Below are 19,330 nucleotides of genomic sequence, written 5' to 3'. Positions count from 1 at the left end.
CGGTCACGTGACCATGGCCAACCTAAACGCGCGAATACGTTAAACGCACAGCGTTAGACGCAGCGCAGTTACCCGTCAAACAGGAAATTTCCGATCGTTCAATCGATTCGTATTTCGCAAATCGCAATAACGTGAGCCGATTGCTGTGGATAACTAATAATTCGTGAGTGGATCGATTCACTGAAGTTATTCGAATTTGACGGATTTGACGTCGCCACGGATCGGCGATCGGTCGGTTGCGCTAACCTCAAAAACGGCCGGACGAAATCAAAATTCCAGTTCAAATGACTACTCCGGGAATGTCTTCGAAGCTAAAGCTGTACCTGGGCCGGAAGGTAACCTCGGCGGTCGCGCCGCGCCACTCAAACCACCGTTGAACCTTTTCAGATCATTGATTCGCTTAACCGTGACGCTAAACTGTCTCCGGTGGAGTTCCTGCCGCTGTTCCGGGTCGGCAGCCCGCCCGAGCCGGCCAAGATCGAGCTCAACGTGTCGCTTGACGTGCTCGAGGCGCAGCTGGGCGTGCCGGACGTGAACGAAATCCTAAAAATCCGACCGGACGACATAATCAGGAGCGTGCGGCTAGTGAGGGACCGCGCCAACAGGAAAGTGTCGTTCGAAATCGACCGGCGCGTGTTTATGCGGGACGTGATGGAGAACTGTTTCCACCCGGCGCTCAACGTGAAACCGAAGAAGGTGGTCGTCGAGTTCAGCTCGCCCAACGTGGCCAAACCGTTTCACTACGGCCACCTGCGGTCGACGATTATCGGTAACTTTCTGAGCAACCTGAACGCGTTCGCGAAGAACAAGGTGACGCGATTGAATTACTTGGGCGATTGGGGCACGCAGTTCGGGCTCATCAAAGTGGGGATGGACGAGTTGGGGTACGGCGCGGACGCCATACGGGAGGACCCGATTAAAATCTTGTACAAGTGTTACGTGCACGCGAACTTGTTGGCGGAGAAGGACGGGGAGGTGATGGAACGCGCGAAGCGCGAGTTTTCGAAGCTAGAGCGCGGCTCCGAGGAGGAGGTGGCCGGCTGGCGCCGTCTTTTGGATTACACCAAGTCGGAGCTCGACGGGACTTACGCGCGGCTCGGCGTGAGCTTCGACGAGTACCATTCGGAATCGATGTACGGGGCGAAGAATATCGCCGAATTGCTTGAGACGTTGCGTCAGAAACGGGTCATCACCAAACAAGCGGATGGCAAAGAGGTCACAGAGTTGGGTAACCAGCGCTCGGCAACTGTGGTGAAAAGCGACGGCAGTTCTTTGTACTTGACCCGGGACATTGCCGCTGCTATCGACCGGTACCGTAGGTACTGTGTGTTACTAATATTTTAGCTACTTCTTATTGGTATTACTCAGACCACATCATGTCAATCGGGTTGAATAGTAGTTAATAAGTACTTACCCTTACCCTCTGAACTATCCAGTGAAAACAGCCTCACAGAATTTTCTAAAAGAATCTACGGTAGGCCCTCGTACAACCTGTGTTTTTTGGTCCCTTTTAAACACTCTACGAGACACATGAGCCAATCGAATCGACGCCATGTTCTTTTCGCGATTTTCTGAACAACCTTATGAAAGGAATCGCAATTTCTTGGCTCCTATTGAAATTGGTGGGGGGGGTGGACGAGGGGAAGTATTTTTAAAAATCCGAAAACCACATTTGTGGTGGTGCAAAGGAAACAATCAATCTTAAAAACCGTTTGCTAAAAGAATTGGTCTGTTCATATATATAAGTAAGTGACCAATTGCTTTTGAATGGGATTATCCAAGGGTGGTCATTAACACACAATGCAACAAGATTATTACCTAAAGTTTCGGAATTTAAATTCAGGTAAAATTGTGCTCCGTAATAGAAAATAATTTTATACGTACCCGTGTTTATTATTATTTGGTTTGGCATGCTACTTAGTTTAAGTTTATTAGTAATCATTCTTATTTCGGGTGTAATACAGCTTGTGTATGCGAATTATGCAAAATATGTGCGAGTCTAGTGTATCTCAGGAGATACAGCAGAACCATCGTATATCCATATTGCAAATAATATAGAACAAATAATAATTAGAACAGGCGATGATAGCGATAGTGATACTGATATATTATGTGAATACTTTTCTGTAATTTAAATAGGTAATAAAAATAATTTGTAATTTTATTCTAGACTTAAACATAAATACATTCATAAATAAATAAATATTGTTTAGTATCTTTCCTAACAAAACCCCAAATAATTAAATTCTAAGCAAATACGGACCTGTTCGGCCATATTTCAATCTTACAGCTTGCCCGGGTCTTTCCTCAATTCGTATCAGTTAGTCACTTTCTTATATCTATGAACAGACTTTACCTGGACATCCACTGCCACTTTTTATTCCTGATGTTTTTCAAAAATGTACAGGGTGTGCCCGTTATTCTCAAAAAGTGACGCTATCTTCCACTTTCCTCATATAAACCAGAATTTAGAAAAAAAAGAAGGGAGTTCCATAAAAGAAAAATATTTTATCGAAAACCAATCACAAGATCAACCGGGAAACGCAGGACATCCGGCATTATTTACTATACATGGTCAAAAATTAAAAATTTCTGAAAATTGCCTTCTTTGGGGGTAAGTTTTCGCACTTACGTACCCTTTTTGTTTATTGTAGAGGGTACGCAAGATTAAAAAAAAAAAACTAAAGGCGGAAACCGTTTTTTGTGATGTTTAATTCCGAAAATTTGAGGTGATTTTAAGGTTAGATCTAAGGCTTATGTGAATCGCCGATTTTACAATCACTAGTATAAAATTAGGTCACATCTCCCTTTTTACAAAAAATTCAAAAACCTCAAACAATAGACCGAATTGTTCTGATAAACCATTGGAGTGAGGGTTGAAGGAGATGTCCGTGGTAGAATTTCCATTCTTGCGAAAATTTCTTTTGAGTTGTCAGTTTCAACGGTTGTTGATACTACTCTTTTACACTTGCTTTATAACTTTCAAGGCATTGCTGCAAGATAATTCATCAAAATCGTAGAGTCCTGACCGAGTACTTCCGAGTATGAAAAGATCAGAAACTTACAATTTTCCCATATAAATTCTGAAATTTTCTTCAATTTTGAAGGTTCTTTTGGTTTAGAATACTGCACAAGATCGGTGCCTTATTTTGTCATTCCAAGCCAAATTAGAGACGCTCTTGCTATTCCTATAGACTTATCTATTCTATGGTGGCTGCTGTAGACCAGTCCTAAAATGCTTGTGGTATGTGGGTATTAGTACTTAGAAGTTGGTCCTGTCAGCTGTTATCTTATCTTTCAAGTCGTCTACAGTGGACATGATGGTTCTCTGACGTCATATAATAATGTGTTGTATAATACGACCAAAAATATAGTGCATTAATTGCGTTGACGTTTAAGATGATACAAAATTCTATGCGAATCTTACTGACAACTATGATGACCTTCTGAGCTAACAAGGATAGAAATTTGGTCCAAAAAAAGGAAAATGAAACTAAACGAAGAGAAATGCAATGTTTTAAGTCTTGAGTATCGTTATACCCTTCATAAAAAGAGCTTACAACCTGTAGAGGAACAGAAAGACCTTGGAATAATGATAAGTTTCAACTTGAAATGGGTGACACATATTTCAAAAGTAGTTAAGCGGATTGATTCTTTGGTGTTTTGTATGAAGAAGGCCTTTCGTAATAGATGATCTCAGGCCATAGTAAAGCTTTATAAGTCTTTCGTTCGTCCAAACTGGTCAGACAATATGGGATCCCTACTTTATTAAAGACATTCAAATGCTCGAGCGCGTTCAAACCATTTATCTAATGATTACTATGAGGAAGAACTTGTAAAGTTAACAACCCTGAAAGAAAGAAGATTACGGGGTGTTCAAATTGAGACTTACAAGATGATGCAAAACTATTACTCATGTGAACTGAACATCTTTCAAAATGACCCAAAAAAAAAAAAAAAAACTAAAGAAAAGACTGCCAAACTGCAGAGAAAAAACTTGCTATGCAACAGAGTCGTGAATACCTGTAACTCTCTGTATTGTAACAAGTACTAATATACATAAATATATTATGTTTTTTTTAACAATGATTATAAGATATATTTCGCTGGTTAGTTTTGATAGATAAATTGCTAGGACGGTCCTGGAATGGTTACGGGTAAGGGTGTGCTCGGCAGTGTGCTCTATAAGGGGTTGCCGTTTTGGAGTAATAAGGATTGGTTGTAAAAGCACTATATTTCTGGTGGAAGTATAACCTCTTATGTTATAGGTACGACTTTGATCGCATGTATTATGTGGTGGAGAACGGCCAGAGCGACCATTTCCACGCGCTGAAGAGCGTCATCCACAAGATGGACCTGCCGTGGGCGGACCGCCTTATCCACGTGAAATTCGGCCGCGTCAGGGGCATGAGTACTCGCAAGGGTACCGCCGTCTTCCTGAAGGACATTCTCGACGAGTGCCGCGAACTGGTGGTGCAGCGCCAGATCGAGTCGCCTAGTAAGAGGTAGTGTTTTCTCCGTAACCGCGTTACAAAAGTGCGATTTTGAAGCGACCAAAGTGCCGGTGACGGACGAGCGCACCTCCGACGTGCTGGGCGTCAGCTGCGTGATTGTCAACGACCTGAAGCAGCGTCGCCAACGGGACTACGAGTTCTCGTGGGACAAGGTGCTCCAGGTCCAAGGCGACACCGGCATCAGGCTCCAGTACAACCATTGTCGGTTGTGGGGCGTGGCCAGGAACGCGGGCGTCGCCGCTGCCAAAACGTGCGACCCCGACGTGCTGGCGGAGCCCGAGGTGACGGAACTGCTCACCGAGCTCGCCAGGTTCCAGGACGCGCTCCACGTCGCTAACGAACAGCTCGAGGCCTGCCTCCTCGTCAATTATCTCTTTCAGTTGTGGTGGGTACACGCGGTAGGAGGTGGTTTTGCGCGAATGCGTCAGGGGGCGCTTTAATTTTTCCAGCAACCGCATCGGCAGAGCGCTGAAGGCGCTGCGGGTGAAGGGGGCGGAGCCGGAGGTCGCGTCGCAGCGGCTGCTGCTGTTCGACACCGCGCGTAAAGTACTGGCGAGCGGCATGGAGATTTTAGGGCTAATTCCGCTCGAAAAGATGTGATACGTAGGCGCGGTAGAATGTAGTCGACTCAATATATGACGAATGGATGGACCTTCTCTTTTACGCGTTTCGCAAGTTCAAAGTGTTCGACGAGTAGTCCGAACGAACCGATAACTGAAATGCCGTGTTGGAGTCGGTAGTTCAAATGGACCATCGCAGGGACGCCGAACTATTGTCGTAGCTATGAGCCAACGTTAGCGTCTGTAGTTTAAGTGTTCTCTGGCAGGAGTAGCATTATTACTTAACATTGCCTACTTTTTATTATTCCAAAACCGCAACCCGCTATAGAATACCCTGAAGCATACCCTTTCCCGTAACCATTCCAGGACCGTCCTAGGAATTTATCAATCAATCGGGTTAAATAGTAGTTAATAAGTACTTACCCTCCGAACTATCCAGTGAAAACAGCCTCGCAGCGTCAAAGCTCGAAAATCAGGTACATAAACATAAATATCTGTTGGGATGGGTTTTGCCACGGTCCTGCGATGGTCTGCGGTTAAGGTACCGTAAAATACTTTAAACGTCAAAGCAATTAATGCACGATATTTTTGGTCGTACAATGATGCAATGAGCGTCGTCAGTGCAAATCGTCCCTCGCATTATCGCTTCAATCACGCCCGTAACCGCCATTGAGTAGTTCAAATGAACCGCGAAAGCGGGGTTCGAACGTCGGAGCCTCTCACTATCGCTTTATTAGGAATATGAAACTATGAACGAGTAGTTCAAATGAACAGGTCCCCGAGACGACGAAAACGAACCGTTTCCGGTCGGCTGGCCAAATAGACCCTCACCGGAGTAGTTGAAACGAATCGCTCCCTGGACGGCGAAATAATGTGGCACGCAATAAATTCTCACGTCAGTTCAAAACACGGGGCGAGTAGTTCAAATGAACCGCGGACCGATCGATCAAACGACAATTTCCGCGCTGAAATCCGTAATTATCCAATGCGGTGGCCCGAATTGTTTTAAAACTCGCTCGAATAGAGTAGTTCAAACGAACCGGAGGGCGGGGACGCTAAAAACACCAAATCGATCGGTTTTTCTCCACTTTCGTTTATTTCATGTCGTCGTGGGACACTTAAAAAATAATTAAAAGGCGAAGAGGTATGCGGTCCAACGCTATGTACAAATGTTTACAAGTACCCGTGTACCAAATAAATACTAATCCGGGTACCGGGCGGGCGGGAGGAAAAACGTCCCCCCCGCGCCGACGCCGTCCCTCCGGACGGGCGATAATAATCCTTGAATAAAAAGTACACTAGGCGGGGGCGGCGGCCTAATCGATACCGCCCAGCAGCGAGAGGGTGTCCTTGTGCTCGGACTTCATGCCGTCGTCCTCGTCGTCTTCCTCGTCCTCGTCTTCCTGCGAACAAAGCGGGCGGTTAGGTGGTGTAAGGAGGAGAGATTCTGTGCAATACTCACGTCGAACCCGAAGCAGTTCTTCATATCCGACGCGGTCGACGCCACGATCGGCTTCTTCTCGTCGCCGTCGCTGTCCTCCCCCTTCTCCGCCTTCCGCGCTTGCTGCAGCGCCTTCATCACGTCCTCGTCCAGTTCTGCAACGAAGAACTACTTGTTACTTTCGAAAATCGATGAAATCGAATTTTTCGAAAGCATCTGCGCTCGTATAAAAGTTTTATATCTCCGTAACGGTAAGTCCTACGGGGATCGCCGTTGGTACAGAAATGATTTTTGAAATTTTCCTATAATAGAGTTTGCTGTTGTCTGGATTTGTTTTTTATTTATAATTTTATCGATAATGAACGAATTGTATAAGTTGTTCAGTGCGATTCGTTTATGTTATTATGATTTTTGTTGTGATTTTCTGTTGAGAGTGGCGTATTAAGGAGTCTGTGTATAAAAGAGTGAAATGCAGCTATTTTGTGTGTATAAGGGTGATTTGAGCCGTTATGTATGCATTATTTTTTTGTTTCTTTATTTAAATTAATTTTATTTATTTATCTTTTCCTATTTTTTCCTTACTTTCACTTCATGTTAACCGGTTGCTTTTTGTTTGTTTTTCATTATATTCTCTATTTGCCTTTTATAAACTTGTATTGTTGATACCCTATTGCGGCTTTTTTATTCTGCGCTCGTGTAAAAATTTTATATCTCGGTAACGGTAAGTCCTACGGGATCGCCGTTGGTACAGAAATGATCAGTGTCGAAAAAAATTTTTTTTTGTCTGTCCGTTCTCCGTTCTCGTCTTTTGGTTTTTCCTGAATAACTTTCGAACCGGTTGGGAGTTAAAAAATTAAAATCTGCCTTCTTCTTAATCCTCCACGAGGCATCTAAGCTTAAAAGAAATGGTCCGACGCTGGTATCCATCTTTTTTTCGCGATTTTCGACTGCTTTTTGGACTTTGCTATGACTTCATATTTGGCACATATATGCAGTGTGATGAAAAAATTAAAAGTCACAAGACCGAAAAAATTCTTGAACCGGAAGACAGCGGAAACGACTCCATAAACTTTTATTCTTGGCAATTTTTCAAAAATATACAGGGTGGGCCGCAAATTCAAACAAACTGAAAAACGGGTCCTTCTATTATTGAAAATTGGCAATAATTTCAATTTTGTGTTTTAGATGTCAGTTTCTTTTGTATTTACGGTTTTTAAGTACTGTACAGGGTGTTCGCGATATTCCGCATTTAGACTCTAAATTGGGAGCAATAAAATAATGCGAAGCATTTTTTTTTTTTTAATTTTTGATTTTTTTGTGGTTAGTTTGGTATCCAGAAAAACAGCTTTTTCTCCAAAGCCATTCATCTGAATGGAAAAATTTTACATCCGTAATACGTGCGAGACCCGGAGCTATAACTTTTGTTTCACGCGTTTTTTCGATTATATACAAGGTGTTTTAGTTATGGACAAAAATCTAAATGATCCTGAAAATTGTGCTTTTAGAGAGTAAATTATTAACCGTACATCAAAATTCGCACAAACAATAGCTAATCCGTTCAATCAGTGTTATGTATCTAGGGCTACAATTTTTATATTTACGGTTTTCGTCTATCACACCTTTTGCTTTTTATTTGTCTTTCATTAAATTGTTTTTCCCTACTTCCTTCCATTCTGGATTTGCCTTTTGTTAGATTCTTTTCATTTTCTTCTTTGTTTTTTTTTTTGGTTCTTTTGTTTTTCATCCCTCTTCCTCCCTTTCTTTCTTCCGTTCCATCCGCACTCCTTTTCCTATCCTTTAAATTCGCTCCTTCCGATTTGTTTCGCGAATTTTTCGTTTTCTCGATGAACTTTTCCGCGTTCACTTACCGGTACCCGGCAGGATGCCCTCGCTGGTGAGGATGCTCTCGGCACCGTCGGCGCCGACGACCACCGCCTGCTCTTCGCCGTCCGCCAGCTGGATCACCTCGAGGACGACGTACTGCTGACCGTCGGAGCCCTCGACCGCCATCATGTCGATCTCCTCCTCCTCGTCGGAATCGATGCCCGGCCCGATCACCTCTACCTGCTGCCCGTCGATCATCTGGATCTTCTTCTGACGGCCGAGTTTCAGCTCGAGCTGCTTCTGGTGGACGTTGGGGTCGGGGTCGTGGGACGCCATGTGCCTGATGAGGTTGCCCTTGTGTCGGAACGCCTTCGAACACTCGGGACACTCGTGGGTCTTCTCTCTGGGCGCCGGCGGCACGTACTCCGGATTATGGTAGAGGTTCTGGTGCCGTTTGAGGAGCTGCTTCTGTCTGAACGACTGATCGCAGTCCTCGCACATGAACGGCTTCTGATCGGTGTGGATGAGCATGTGCGACTCTAGATGGCGCGCGGATATCGACGCGTACGGACAGAGGTCGCACTTGTAGCATTTCTCGCCTTCGTGCGACTTGCTGTGCAGCTGTGAACGAGGCGCCATTTTGAAAATTAAAAGTGACGCGCGCACGAGCCACACCCACTTTGTAACTGTAGCGGTCCGGAAACGACTTGCCGCAGCGTTTGCACTTGAGCGGCTTGTCGGACGTGTGCAGCTTCTGCACGTGGATGCGCAGGTCGGTCTTGCGGCCGCACGTGGTCGGGCACAGGTCGCACTGGAACACCGGCTTCTCGCCGACTGCGCAGAGATGGAATAAAAAAAAAATGAAGCGCGACCTTTCGAATGGACACCCCCAAATACTGTACAGCGTATGGCTTTAAGCATTTGCAGTATAGTTAGCCCATAACACCAATTTTTTTTCTAATAAAATTTTCCTTCAAACCATGCCCCGGTTTTTATTGAGTAGTTTAAAAGATATCTGCAATTTTTAATAATTACCATAGTAGGCTGTGCTTAACTCTGACCTATGCACTTTTCCCCTCTATAATTTTTTTTATTTTTGTGATTCTTTAAAAAAAAAAAAATTGAAGATTTTTTTAAGGGCAAATCTACCTGTTTCACCGATTTCGTCTTAAAGCCTTTAGTTCGTGAGATATAACGCAAAGTTACATTTTTTTAAATGAAATACACCAATTTTTTTTCTAATAAAATTTTTATTGAGTAGTAAAAAAGATATCTGCAATCTTTAATAATTATCATGGTAGGCTGTGTTTAACTCTGACCTATGCAGTTGTACCCTCTATAACTTTTTTATTTGTACTGATAGAGGTTTTTATTAAAAACATTTTTTGAAGATTTTTTAATGGTAAATCTAACTGTTTTGCCGATTTCGTCTTAAAGCCTTTAGTTTGCGAGATATAACACAAAGTAACATTTTTTTTTTTAATGGAACCCACCAATTTTTTGTCTAAAAAAATTTCCTGTCAAACGATGTGCCATAGACCTCTAGTAGAGTAGTTAAAAAGATATCTGCAATTTTTAATAATTACCATAGTAGGCTGTGCTTAACTCTGACCTATGCACTTTTCCCCTCTATAATTTTTTTTATTTTTGTGATTCTTTAAAAAAAAAAAATTGAAGATTTTTTTAAGGGCAAATCTACCTGTTTCACCGATTTCGTCTTAAAGCCTTTAGTTCGTGAGATATAACGCAAAGTTACATTTTTTTAAATGAAATACACCAATTTTTTTTCTAATAAAATTTTTATTGAGTAGTAAAAAAGATATCTGCAATCTTTAATAATTATCATGGTAGGCTGTGTTTAACTCTGACCTATGCAGTTGTACCCTCTATAACTTTTTTATTTGTACTGATAGAGGTTTTTATTAAAAACATTTTTTGAAGATTTTTTAATGGTAAATCTAACTGTTTTGCCGATTTCGTCTTAAAGCCTTTAGTTTGCGAGATATAACACAAAGTAACATTTTTTTTTTTAATGGAACCCACCAATTTTTTGTCTAAAAAAATTTCCTGTCAAACGATGTGCCATAGACCTCTAGTAGAGTAGTTAAAAAGATATCTGCAATTTTTAATAATTACCATAGTAGGCTGTGCTAAACTCTAACCTATGCAGTGTTACAGTATCTAAAAACCCTTCATAACTTTTTTATCTGTCATGATAGAGATTTTTATTAAAAACATTTCTTGGAGACTTTTTAAGGGCAAATCTATCTGTTTCGCCGATTTCGTCTTAAAGCCTTTAGTTCACGAGATATAACACAAAGTTACATTTTTTTTGTTGACAGGTTTAGAGACAATGGAGCAAAAAGCAAAAGTGTCACTTTTTTTAATTGTGCACTTTACTGCTCCCTGTATGTCTTACGCCGAACAACAATGAAAATATTATAATTTGATTATTAGTTAAGACTTAGCATTCTCGTCGATATAATTATTGGACCAAGCATACTTAACTCCAAAAAATTACAGGCAATACCATCAGAAATTTTTTCAGGAACCTGTATAATCTGTTCGTCCTGCAAAGTATTAAATTGTTACTGAATGGTAAATTCAAAACTTTTGTGTTAAAGAGATTTACATTTAAAAAATAATGCAGACAATTTAAAAATTAAATCAAAATGGGCGTTTTTCATTAAAAATACAAACCTCCGAGGGAAAGTCCACTTGGCATTATTATTCATATATTCAATTATTCGATTAAGCATTCATAAAACCTTCAGTGAACCAAATTTCAAAAAATTTGCAGGAAATATTCTCAAAATCTGTGTAACATAGATATCTGGTGGTCCTTCGATATATCAAATCGTTACTGAACGTTTAAAAAATAATTTTTCTAGATCATAACTGCAATGAACGAGTTCGATAGATTGTTGTTCGTACTATACCTGCCAATAATGTGTACTATAAGTACACATATATTTTTTCAAAATCAAAATAAAAAGTGAACCATCGAGAGCGCTTACTGTTGTGCGTCAGTTTGTGGGCCTTGAGGCTGTTGGATTGGGTGAACCGCGTGTGACACTGGTCGCACTCGTACGGTTTCTCGCCGGTGTGGATGCGTAGGTGGCGCTTCAGCTTGAACGTATCGGGACTCGCGTAAGTGCAGTGCGGGCATTGGTATGGCCTCTCGCCCGTGTGGCACCGAATGTGACGTTTCAGTTTCGACAGCTCGACGCTTGCGTAGTCGCACTCGTGACACTTGTGGGGTTTCTCGTAGGTGTGGCGGTAGCGCACGTGTCGCACCAGTTCGCCTGCGCAACGGAAATTCGTTTGAACTACCCGCTTTTTTTTGCATGTTCACCGAGTTATACTACTTATTTTTCAAAGCGTTTCCTACACTTTTTTTTTTAATGTTTTTGTTACCTAGTTCCCTGTACTTTTCTGTCGACCTGCTTTGTGTACGTTCCAACTACTCGCTGATGAGCCAAAATTTATTTCGGTTCTCGACAGTTTTTAATTTATTTTTTTGTTTATCGGTTTTTTTTTCTTTTTCAAAATATAAAAAAAAAACAATCAAAGGGGCAGAGGTCAACTCCCCATTACATAGAAGTCTGACTGCTCACTCCTTAAAGGTTCTGTCAAAACGAGACAGGAGTTCCGGTACATTTGAACTACACATATCGAATTTCAATTTAATTCTATTTTTAACGTACTAGGAGTATCGGAAGGAAAAAAAAACGATCTTCTTACGCTCGATACACATTCAAAATACCCATTCACAATAGCAAATTTTATCCATTTTATTCATTCAACCCCGTTATCCGTTTTCAATTCTCTCCTCAACTTGTCAGGGGAAAGGGCGAATGGAAGGACAGGAAGAACGCGGACGAAGTTTATATGAACTACTCGTCCGTTATGCGTTTACCGGCGAACGAACCACCGTCGATACATTCGAACTACTCACTGATTCCGAGAGTTCTGAGCGAAGCAGAGGGCCAACATTTATTTCTTTTACACTTTAAGTGAGGAAAAGAAAACTTCGCAATATCTATCAGCCTGTGGCCTTAGTCGTCAATGTTTCTATCTGGCAAAACGAAGTCTAGTTACATTTGAACTACTCGTTTACAACACGGAATTTTATTTGTTCAATGGTCTTTTCTTTTTACGACGCCGGAAGGCCCGGTACATTTGCACTACTCACTAATAGAGAGACAGTTCTGACAAATTTTAACTACTTGGGAACATAGTCGCGGCCTTTATTTCGATTGTCAATTTTTGTTTTTACTTTTGGCGAAAAAAAAAAACGAAGCGAGAAAACCTGAAAGGGGCTTTGCAATACCTACAGGCCTGCGGACTTAGTCCTTACATTTGAATTGTCTTTCTTTTGTTTTTATGAACGCTCGGTACATTTGAACTACTCGCTAATTGCAAAAAAGTTCTGATAAATTCAAACTACTTGGGCAACCGACATTTATTTCGATTGTCAACTGTTTTTTTTTTCACTTGGCGAAACAAAAACGAGGCGAGGGAGCGTCAAAGGGGCTTCGCAATACCTACAAGCCTACGGGCTTAGTCCTTTCCGTTTCTATCTGGTAAAACTAAGCCAGAGGCTTGGTACATTTGAATTTTCCATTTTGTTGATCTTTTGTTTTTACGGTTCGGTACATTTGAACTACTCACTAATTGCGAAAAAGTTCTGATAAACTACTTGGGCAACCGACATTTAGTCCGATTATCAACTGTTTTTTTTTCTTCACTTTTTTGAGGAAAAAAAAAAAACGGGGCGAGAGACTCAAAGGGGCTTCGCTATACCTACAGGCCTGCTGGTTTAGTCCTTCCCGTTTCTATCTGGTAAAACGAAGCCAGAGTCTGGGCGCATTTGAATTTTCCATTTTATTTTTGAGGCTCGGTACATTTAAACTACTCACTAATTGCGAGACAGTGCTCATACATTTAAACTACTCTAGCCTCTTTTTTACTTTTTTTTTGTGTTTTTTCAACGAGCCGAAAGGGGCAAACCCATGGCTAGAGTCTCGGTTTATTCGCTCCTCTTGTTTTTTGGCACAAAGAGGTGGTCGCCATGCTGCAAATGGCGGTACGTTCGAACTACCTTCCGTTTTTCCATCACCCGCATTGGATTTTTGTTCAGGGAGCCGCCAGGCCGGTACATTCGAACTACCCGTCAATTATTAGTGTTTTTAGATTCGCCACTCACCGGACGTGGTGAAAGCCGCGTCGCAGTACTTGCACGCGTGCGGCTTGGTGCCGGTGTGCGTGTTGACGTGGTTCTGGAGCGAGGCGAGCGTCTTGAAGCCGCGTTCGCACACGCTACACTTGTGCGGCCTCTCCTCCGAGTGGGACTTCATGTGCCGCGACAACAGGTACCGTTTCGAGCTCGTGTAGTTGCAGTAGTTGCACATGTGCGCCTGCGCTACGCTCTGGGACTTGCGCGGCACCACCTTGAGGATCTTCGTCTTGTCGTCCTCGGCGTCCGAGTCGATGACGCCGTTGCTGTCTTCCGCGTCGTCGAAATCGTACACGGCCATGTCCTGGTCGCCGTCCGTCTGATCGCCGTCCTTCGCGTCCGGATCCTGGACGATCAGCACGTAGCTGAGCTCGCCGGAATTGTTATCCGCCGGCACCACCGTCACACGTTGGTACGCGTTGCCCGAATTGATCAAGATCTGGTTCGGTTCGCCACGTACCGGCACCGGGGGCTGCGAAATAATCGAGATGGTAGCACAATCGGTCGAAAATCCCAAACGGCGTTCTTTGTAATTTGACAGTCGATACTAGATATGAGCAATCCGAATATGAATTAGGAAAACGGTGCTTGTTTTAAAGATACAGGACCAAATCGGTTGCTAAATCCGCACAGGACGCATGAATTCCTATGCATACGATCAATTATATAGGTTAATTTTATAGAAGGATGCTGCAACCCGCATTCAAAAGAATATATTTTTTTAAGCCGCGAGTATATTTTGTTGTCATTATCGCGCCCTATTTATTACAGCCACCGCCTAAGATAAAAGTTGACGTTTATCAAATCAAATTTCCATAACAAAATTTATTGTTCTACTATTGTTGTCTCTTTTTAACTATGTACATTAGACAGAGAGAGATGTATTATAATAAAAATGGAGGTCGCATACATACACAGAAATGGACGAAACCCAGATAAGGATAACATCAGTATGTTAGCCACCCTGATCTATTTAACCCAACGGATTGAGAAACAACTTTATTTATGGCGTCAGCGATAGCACAATAACAGAAAAATAAAAATTTTACTTGTTCCCACACTTTTTAAAGGATCCTATTTCGCTCACGTTTGTGCTTTTTTTTTTAAACTTTACTTTTCGAAAAAATATCTGAAAGAGGTTATTAGGAATACTATTATATAATTTAGCTATATTAATATATATATTATTATGTTTTATGCAGAGGCACCTCTAAATCTAATATTTATGAACATGAGACCTGAGCACAATCCTTCAGCAGAGATATTGAGGACTTTTGTAGTATACAACTTTGTGATAAAAACAGGCTTCATGTGCTTTTCTTCTGCTCTCCATGTTCAACCATTTAGTGGATGATTTATGTTTAATATTTCCTGTAATTGTTATTATTATTATTATTATATTAAATCGCTCAAATAAGAACACAAGAGTGCAGTTCAGAACTTACAAACTGTTAACAGTGTTTTAATTTAAAATAATTTGTATAACGAAAATTTATGTTAAAAGGTTCAAAAGGTCGCAACGGACATTGTAGTGTGCTTAGGTTGATTCTATTTAGTAGTTTAGTAATATTATTCAACAATTTAGCCAAGTTTTACAATATTTTCTCTTCTAACCTGATTTTCATAATATATTTTTTCATTCAAAAAGGCTAATAAAAAAACTTGTTAATATCTTGTAATATTTGTCTATCATACGAGTACCGTGAAAAAGCAATACTAATGATTGAACAGTGACCTCGTCGAAGTTTTGCTTTACTCTTTGTGTCCTGCTCGATACCTAATCTATTCCAAGAAGGAGCTAGAAAGACGCTCTGACCTATTAATAACAATAATACAGGTAAGTTTATTATTTAGCATACGCTTTTAATTTTGGTGGTTACGGAAAGAAAAATGAAAGTCACCTCGTCGTCGTCGTCGCCGTCGGGGCCGGCGTTCTCCTGGTTCACGACGTACTCGTCGCCGTCTTCGCCGGCGGCCTGGTGGTGCTCCGGCAGGTCGGGCATCATCGTGAGCACCGGCTGCGCCCCGCCCTTGGCCTGGAAGTAGTAGTGGCCCGCCTGGTCGACGAAGTAGGTGCCTTCGTCGCCGTCGCCATCGTGCTCGTCTGGGACAATTCACAACAACACTTAAAGGAGTGCAAAACAGGGTCGTCCACATTATTCGTATCTAGGAGGGTCCACACGATTATATACGTGTTTTTCAGTCACTTAGTTGGCAAAGACCAGAAGATCAACTTATTATATCGACCTCCCTTAACGAAATTAGATAAGTGTGTTAAAAAGTGTGTGCGGTAACTATCTCTGAAACACTAAATTGAGGCTATAACGGACAAAACTATACCAATCCTGGGTACAATAAAAAAAATGTTCTCACCAACCTAGGCAACAAAACAACTGATATGAACAGCTTCATAGAGCCACACCTGAGATCCTTGTTAACATGCACTTAAGGCCTGCTTTATTAAAAAATATGTGAACTGATTGGAAATAAACAGTGTTACAACTATAGCACAAGAAACAATCTGTTAAGAAATGCATACGCAAGGACCAAAAAGAAACAAGCCTCGCCAATATACAGAAGCATTTAAGTTTTTAATAAAATACCACTGTATTAAAGCCCACTACTAAGACAATGTGTCATAACCTTAAAGACTTTATAAGAAAAAAATGCAATGTAAATTTATATCAACAAAATACAATGTTTATTTTTGGTTAGAGCTTTGAAATAAATTGTAAAAAAAAAATAAGTGTGGACCCTCTTTAACAATTCGCAAAAAGGCCACTGCGCAAGTCGTAGAATAGGAAAAGTACACCTTTCCATCTGTCAAATGTCAACGCGACATCGCAATATGGCGGCACCCCGAGCTGCCGTATTCGGCGAACGATGTTTTTCCCATCAAATTCAAAGAACCCGTTAAAATTTTTATACCCGAAATGCCACCGAGCCCCACGTCGAGCGATGACGATGACGACGACTTTGTCGACTCGGTCATGTAAGTCGGCATCGGGAGGGCCCCCTTCGTGATCCTGCCCTCTCCCCAGTTTTCGACCGTTTCAGCTCGCGTTCGCGCGAAAACGGGGCCCCAACTACTGGCCGGCCGCCGTGATGGGCCCCGCGCTTCTCATCGAAGGCGTCCGCGTCTATTTCTTTCGCAGCAAGGACGTGGGGGACGTCGCTTGGTCCGATGTCTTCGGCGATGTCGCGGCCCTGCTGCACCGCGAGGTGAGCTTCAGGAAGGGCGGCGCCGTCAAACGGGGCACCGTCACCGACATTTTAGCGCACGAAACCGCCCCGGCCCCCCTATTCGTCGTCCAATCTCACGGCGTTACCCACGCCGTGTCTTACTTTAACGTGTTCTTGACCGCGAAACAAATAGCAAATACACTCTAAACTTTACCTGAGCCTTGCTGAATCGAAGAGTCGCCGATCTCCTTCTGGAAGCCCGCCAGATAGGACTGGATCTCGGTAACATTCTCCGACGTGTCCTCGAGCTTGACCGCGCTCTCAGAAAATTGGGCAGTCATCTCGGCTCTCGCCTAACCTCGCGTTTCAGCGCGAATAACTCGTCATGAGCCCTAAAAAACCACTGTGTAAAAGCTGCCGGTCGAACGCCCGGAGCTCGAAAATGTTCGTCGAGGTTTAGCACTTGTGACGCGGCATTCGCGAGCCCGAACGGTTTAAAACGCGATTCACGCAGCTGCACGGTCGACGCCATTGCGTGAAAGCAATAATTTTTCGCAGAAAAACGACGAATTTGTCGAATTCGACGAGCACGAACCGCAGCAGCACTTCCAGCACACAATTGTAGGGGGCATTTCGGCGTAAATTTCGTCAAATTAGCACCGTTGGCGCTGTCATCAACGCGACGCTGACATGGAGCAGAAAATGTCGGCCGTGCGTTAGTTTGGCCTTTTTCGGCGGAATGAGGCCGCGCACGGGTCCGATCGCCTCGCCGAACGAGGCCCGTAACTCTATTAAAACGACACGATTGTCGCCATTGCCGACGAAACGACGATAATTTCGCATTTTTAGAAATTAACGACTCACCTTTCTAACTCCGAAATCGTCCTGTGAGGGCGTAGTATTTCAAAGCCTCTTATTTTCGGTATTCAGAGATGGCGACAGGCAGCCAACGACAACGCGGCACGGACGAAAACGAACGATGGTGCGCGTGTGCCGAGCTACTATGCTCAGGCGGTCGGCCGTTGCCCAAAAACCCCGGCAAATTTGAATAGATCGAGCGTTTCACGCGTAATTCGAAACGATGTTTTCGCCGAAAGCGTCCGTCCCGTGAAAATTAATCGAACCGACCGAATAAATCTGTTGTTCGCTCGGCACTGGTTGAAGTATTTCATTGCAGAGCGAGAGTCGCTCGCTGACTATGCTTTGCTGCTTCAAATTTAATACAATGATACGAACGAGCAAAAAAGGTTAGGTCACTTTTACACGAACGATGCTTTTATTCTGTAAATTCGATTCAGCTCTATTTTAATTCGACTAGGTGGCGCCATCTTTCGAGGAGCGGCCGATATCGCGTATTCAAGACTAAACGCTTCCAGTTTTTCTAATCAATGCCACGAGTCAAAACGGAGAGTATGTTGGATACTGAGGATATTTAGTTAACTAGTGGTTTGACGTAACAAAAAAAAAATAAAAGCGACATTTCTCAACACGTAGCCATTGAAGGAATTTCACTTCGTCGTTGGAGTCGGTTGAAACATTCGCCAGCAGATGTCGCCGCGCACTCCGCACGAAGAACAACTTTAAAGAAGTTAATTTAAGAATTTTTAATAGCTTTTGTGGCCCGGGGACAACATGTAGCGTATTTTTTACTGACCGCTCATTCACTCCGCCTCCCAAACAGTTCCGATGCAATTTTAAATTGGGTTGGTTAGTTTAGATATAACGATTTTTGTAAGTTATTTAGCTGGGTTATATGTGCATGTTTTATTTACGGTTCGAAATTATAAAAGCCACACTTGCTGTTGGGCTCTGGAGCCGGGATATTTGAGCAATTGATTTATTTTGTCACGTTTATCGTTTCACTTTTGGTGGAGGCGACATCTATCGACACGTCGCCAAGCTATGCAGCGGAATTTGACTGCGGCGTTCGACTTTGTTGGGTGACTCGCTAGCAGATGTCGCCACGCGATTATTGACTTAAGTCATTACATTTTAAAACTTTCTGGTTGGAAAAACGTTTATTTTGAGTGACTGGATGAAACTCCAGATTCCAATTTAAGGCGCTCCGCTACACAGGGTTAGTTTTGAAGGGGATCAGTCTCAATAAAACGATTTTTGTCAAGTATGTAGCTATATATATATATATATTTATAATCGAAACAATACATGAGTTAACGTATAAAGTGTGTTTTTCTTCTCGCGAACCAACATACACAGGGCGGGGCTCGCCCGTTTCATCGTAAACAAAATAAATTAACCGAGCAACAATTTATTTACACAAAGTACAGTTTAAAATCACAAAAGACACGCTTACAGCTGTGGGGGAGGGACGTTCAAACTTCGTTTTGCATGCAGTGCAGCGCGGACTCTTGCGACAGCTCGTCGAGCGAGGAATCTGCAAGGAAAACCGCGTGAGCGGCGTGAAAAAATCAGAGACGAAACTAAACTTACCCGGCTGCGAAAATATGCTGCTTTTACTCTGATGCTGGAATGAGTACGTCAGGTGCAGATTGATGTGCCTGCCGAAGCCGCTGTCGTCCCTGTTCGTGTGCACTGCAGCCACAAAAAA

At 42.6% G+C, this 19,330-nt stretch overlaps 4 protein-coding genes across 6 annotated transcripts in view; 2 read left to right on the top strand and 2 right to left on the bottom strand.

Annotated features, from left to right (window-relative positions):
• Positions 1-222: 222 nt before the first annotated feature.
• Positions 223-5,797, top strand: LOC132707081 (probable arginine--tRNA ligase, mitochondrial). Its single transcript, XM_060678752.1, has 5 exons — positions 223-335; positions 388-1,319; positions 4,269-4,498; positions 4,551-4,899; positions 4,964-5,797. The coding sequence occupies exons 1-5, from the start codon at positions 285-287 to the stop codon at positions 5,112-5,114; spliced, it is 1,713 nt and encodes a 570-aa protein (XP_060534735.1). The 5' UTR covers positions 223-284; the 3' UTR covers positions 5,115-5,797.
• A 196-nt stretch (positions 5,798-5,993) lies between these two features.
• Positions 5,994-17,906, bottom strand: LOC132707080 (transcriptional repressor CTCF-like). 2 transcript variants are annotated; one of them, XM_060678751.1, is made up of 9 exons: positions 17,626-17,906; positions 16,976-17,549; positions 15,480-15,682; positions 13,549-14,050; positions 11,357-11,644; positions 9,019-9,173; positions 8,384-8,960; positions 6,537-6,670; positions 5,994-6,477 (listed from the first exon to the last, which is right to left on the bottom strand). In XM_060678751.1, the coding sequence occupies exons 2-9, from the start codon at positions 17,100-17,102 to the stop codon at positions 6,391-6,393; spliced, it is 2,073 nt and encodes a 690-aa protein (XP_060534734.1). In that variant the 5' UTR covers positions 17,103-17,549; positions 17,626-17,906; the 3' UTR covers positions 5,994-6,390. The 2 variants fall into 2 exon arrangements, with proteins under 2 accessions (XP_060534734.1, XP_060534733.1); XM_060678750.1 differs by having other exon boundaries at positions 16,976-17,153; positions 17,626-17,905.
• Positions 15,690-16,968, top strand: LOC132707082 (uncharacterized). Its single transcript, XM_060678753.1, has 2 exons — positions 15,690-16,570; positions 16,620-16,968. Exons 1-2 carry the CDS (start codon positions 16,512-16,514, stop codon positions 16,966-16,968), a joined length of 408 nt encoding a protein of 135 aa, XP_060534736.1. The 5' UTR covers positions 15,690-16,511.
• A 1,057-nt stretch (positions 17,907-18,963) lies between the features above and the next one.
• The window catches only part of LOC132707529 (LIM/homeobox protein Awh), a 35,092-nt gene continuing 34,725 nt past the window's right edge, over positions 18,964-19,330 (bottom strand). For both annotated transcript variants that reach the window (XM_060679423.1, XM_060679424.1), the window contains 2 exons: positions 19,213-19,314; positions 18,964-19,156 (listed from right to left, as the gene is read on the bottom strand). In XM_060679423.1, the coding sequence (XP_060535406.1) occupies positions 19,095-19,156; positions 19,213-19,314 (164 nt within the window). In that variant the 3' untranslated portion in view covers positions 18,964-19,094. The remainder of the gene's footprint in view (positions 19,157-19,212; positions 19,315-19,330) is intronic.

This window comes from Cylas formicarius, unplaced genomic scaffold (genome assembly GCF_029955315.1).
Source record: "Cylas formicarius isolate icCylForm1 unplaced genomic scaffold, icCylForm1.1 PGA_scaffold_9__14_contigs__length_23061073, whole genome shotgun sequence".
NCBI classification, from domain to species: domain Eukaryota; kingdom Metazoa; phylum Arthropoda; class Insecta; order Coleoptera; family Brentidae; genus Cylas; species Cylas formicarius.
The sequence above is the reverse complement of the archived record's forward strand: the minus strand, read 5'-3'. Positions and strand labels throughout refer to the sequence as shown.

Coding starts and splice junctions, on each gene's coding strand:
- LOC132707082 (XM_060678753.1), top strand. CDS start 16,512: ATGCCACCGAGCCCCACGTCGAGCGATGACGATGACGACGACTTTGTC. Junction 16,571..16,619: donor GACTTTGTCGACTCGGTCAT/GTAAGTCGGCAT, acceptor CCCTCTCCCCAG/TTTTCGACCGTTTCAGCTCG.
- LOC132707080 (XM_060678751.1), bottom strand. CDS start 17,102: ATGACTGCCCAATTTTCTGAGAGCGCGGTCAAGCTCGAGGACACGTCG. Junction 6,671..8,383: donor GGGCATCCTGCCGGGTACCG/GTAAGTGAACGC, acceptor TCTTCGTTGCAG/AACTGGACGAGGACGTGATG. Junction 6,478..6,536: donor AGAACTGCTTCGGGTTCGAC/GTGAGTATTGCA, acceptor CTTTGTTCGCAG/GAAGACGAGGACGAGGAAGA.
- LOC132707081 (XM_060678752.1), top strand. CDS start 285: ATGACTACTCCGGGAATGTCTTCGAAGCTAAAGCTGTACCTGGGCCGG. Junction 336..387: donor AGCTGTACCTGGGCCGGAAG/GTAACCTCGGCG, acceptor GAACCTTTTCAG/ATCATTGATTCGCTTAACCG. Junction 4,499..4,550: donor GCGCCAGATCGAGTCGCCTA/GTAAGAGGTAGT, acceptor GCGATTTTGAAG/CGACCAAAGTGCCGGTGACG.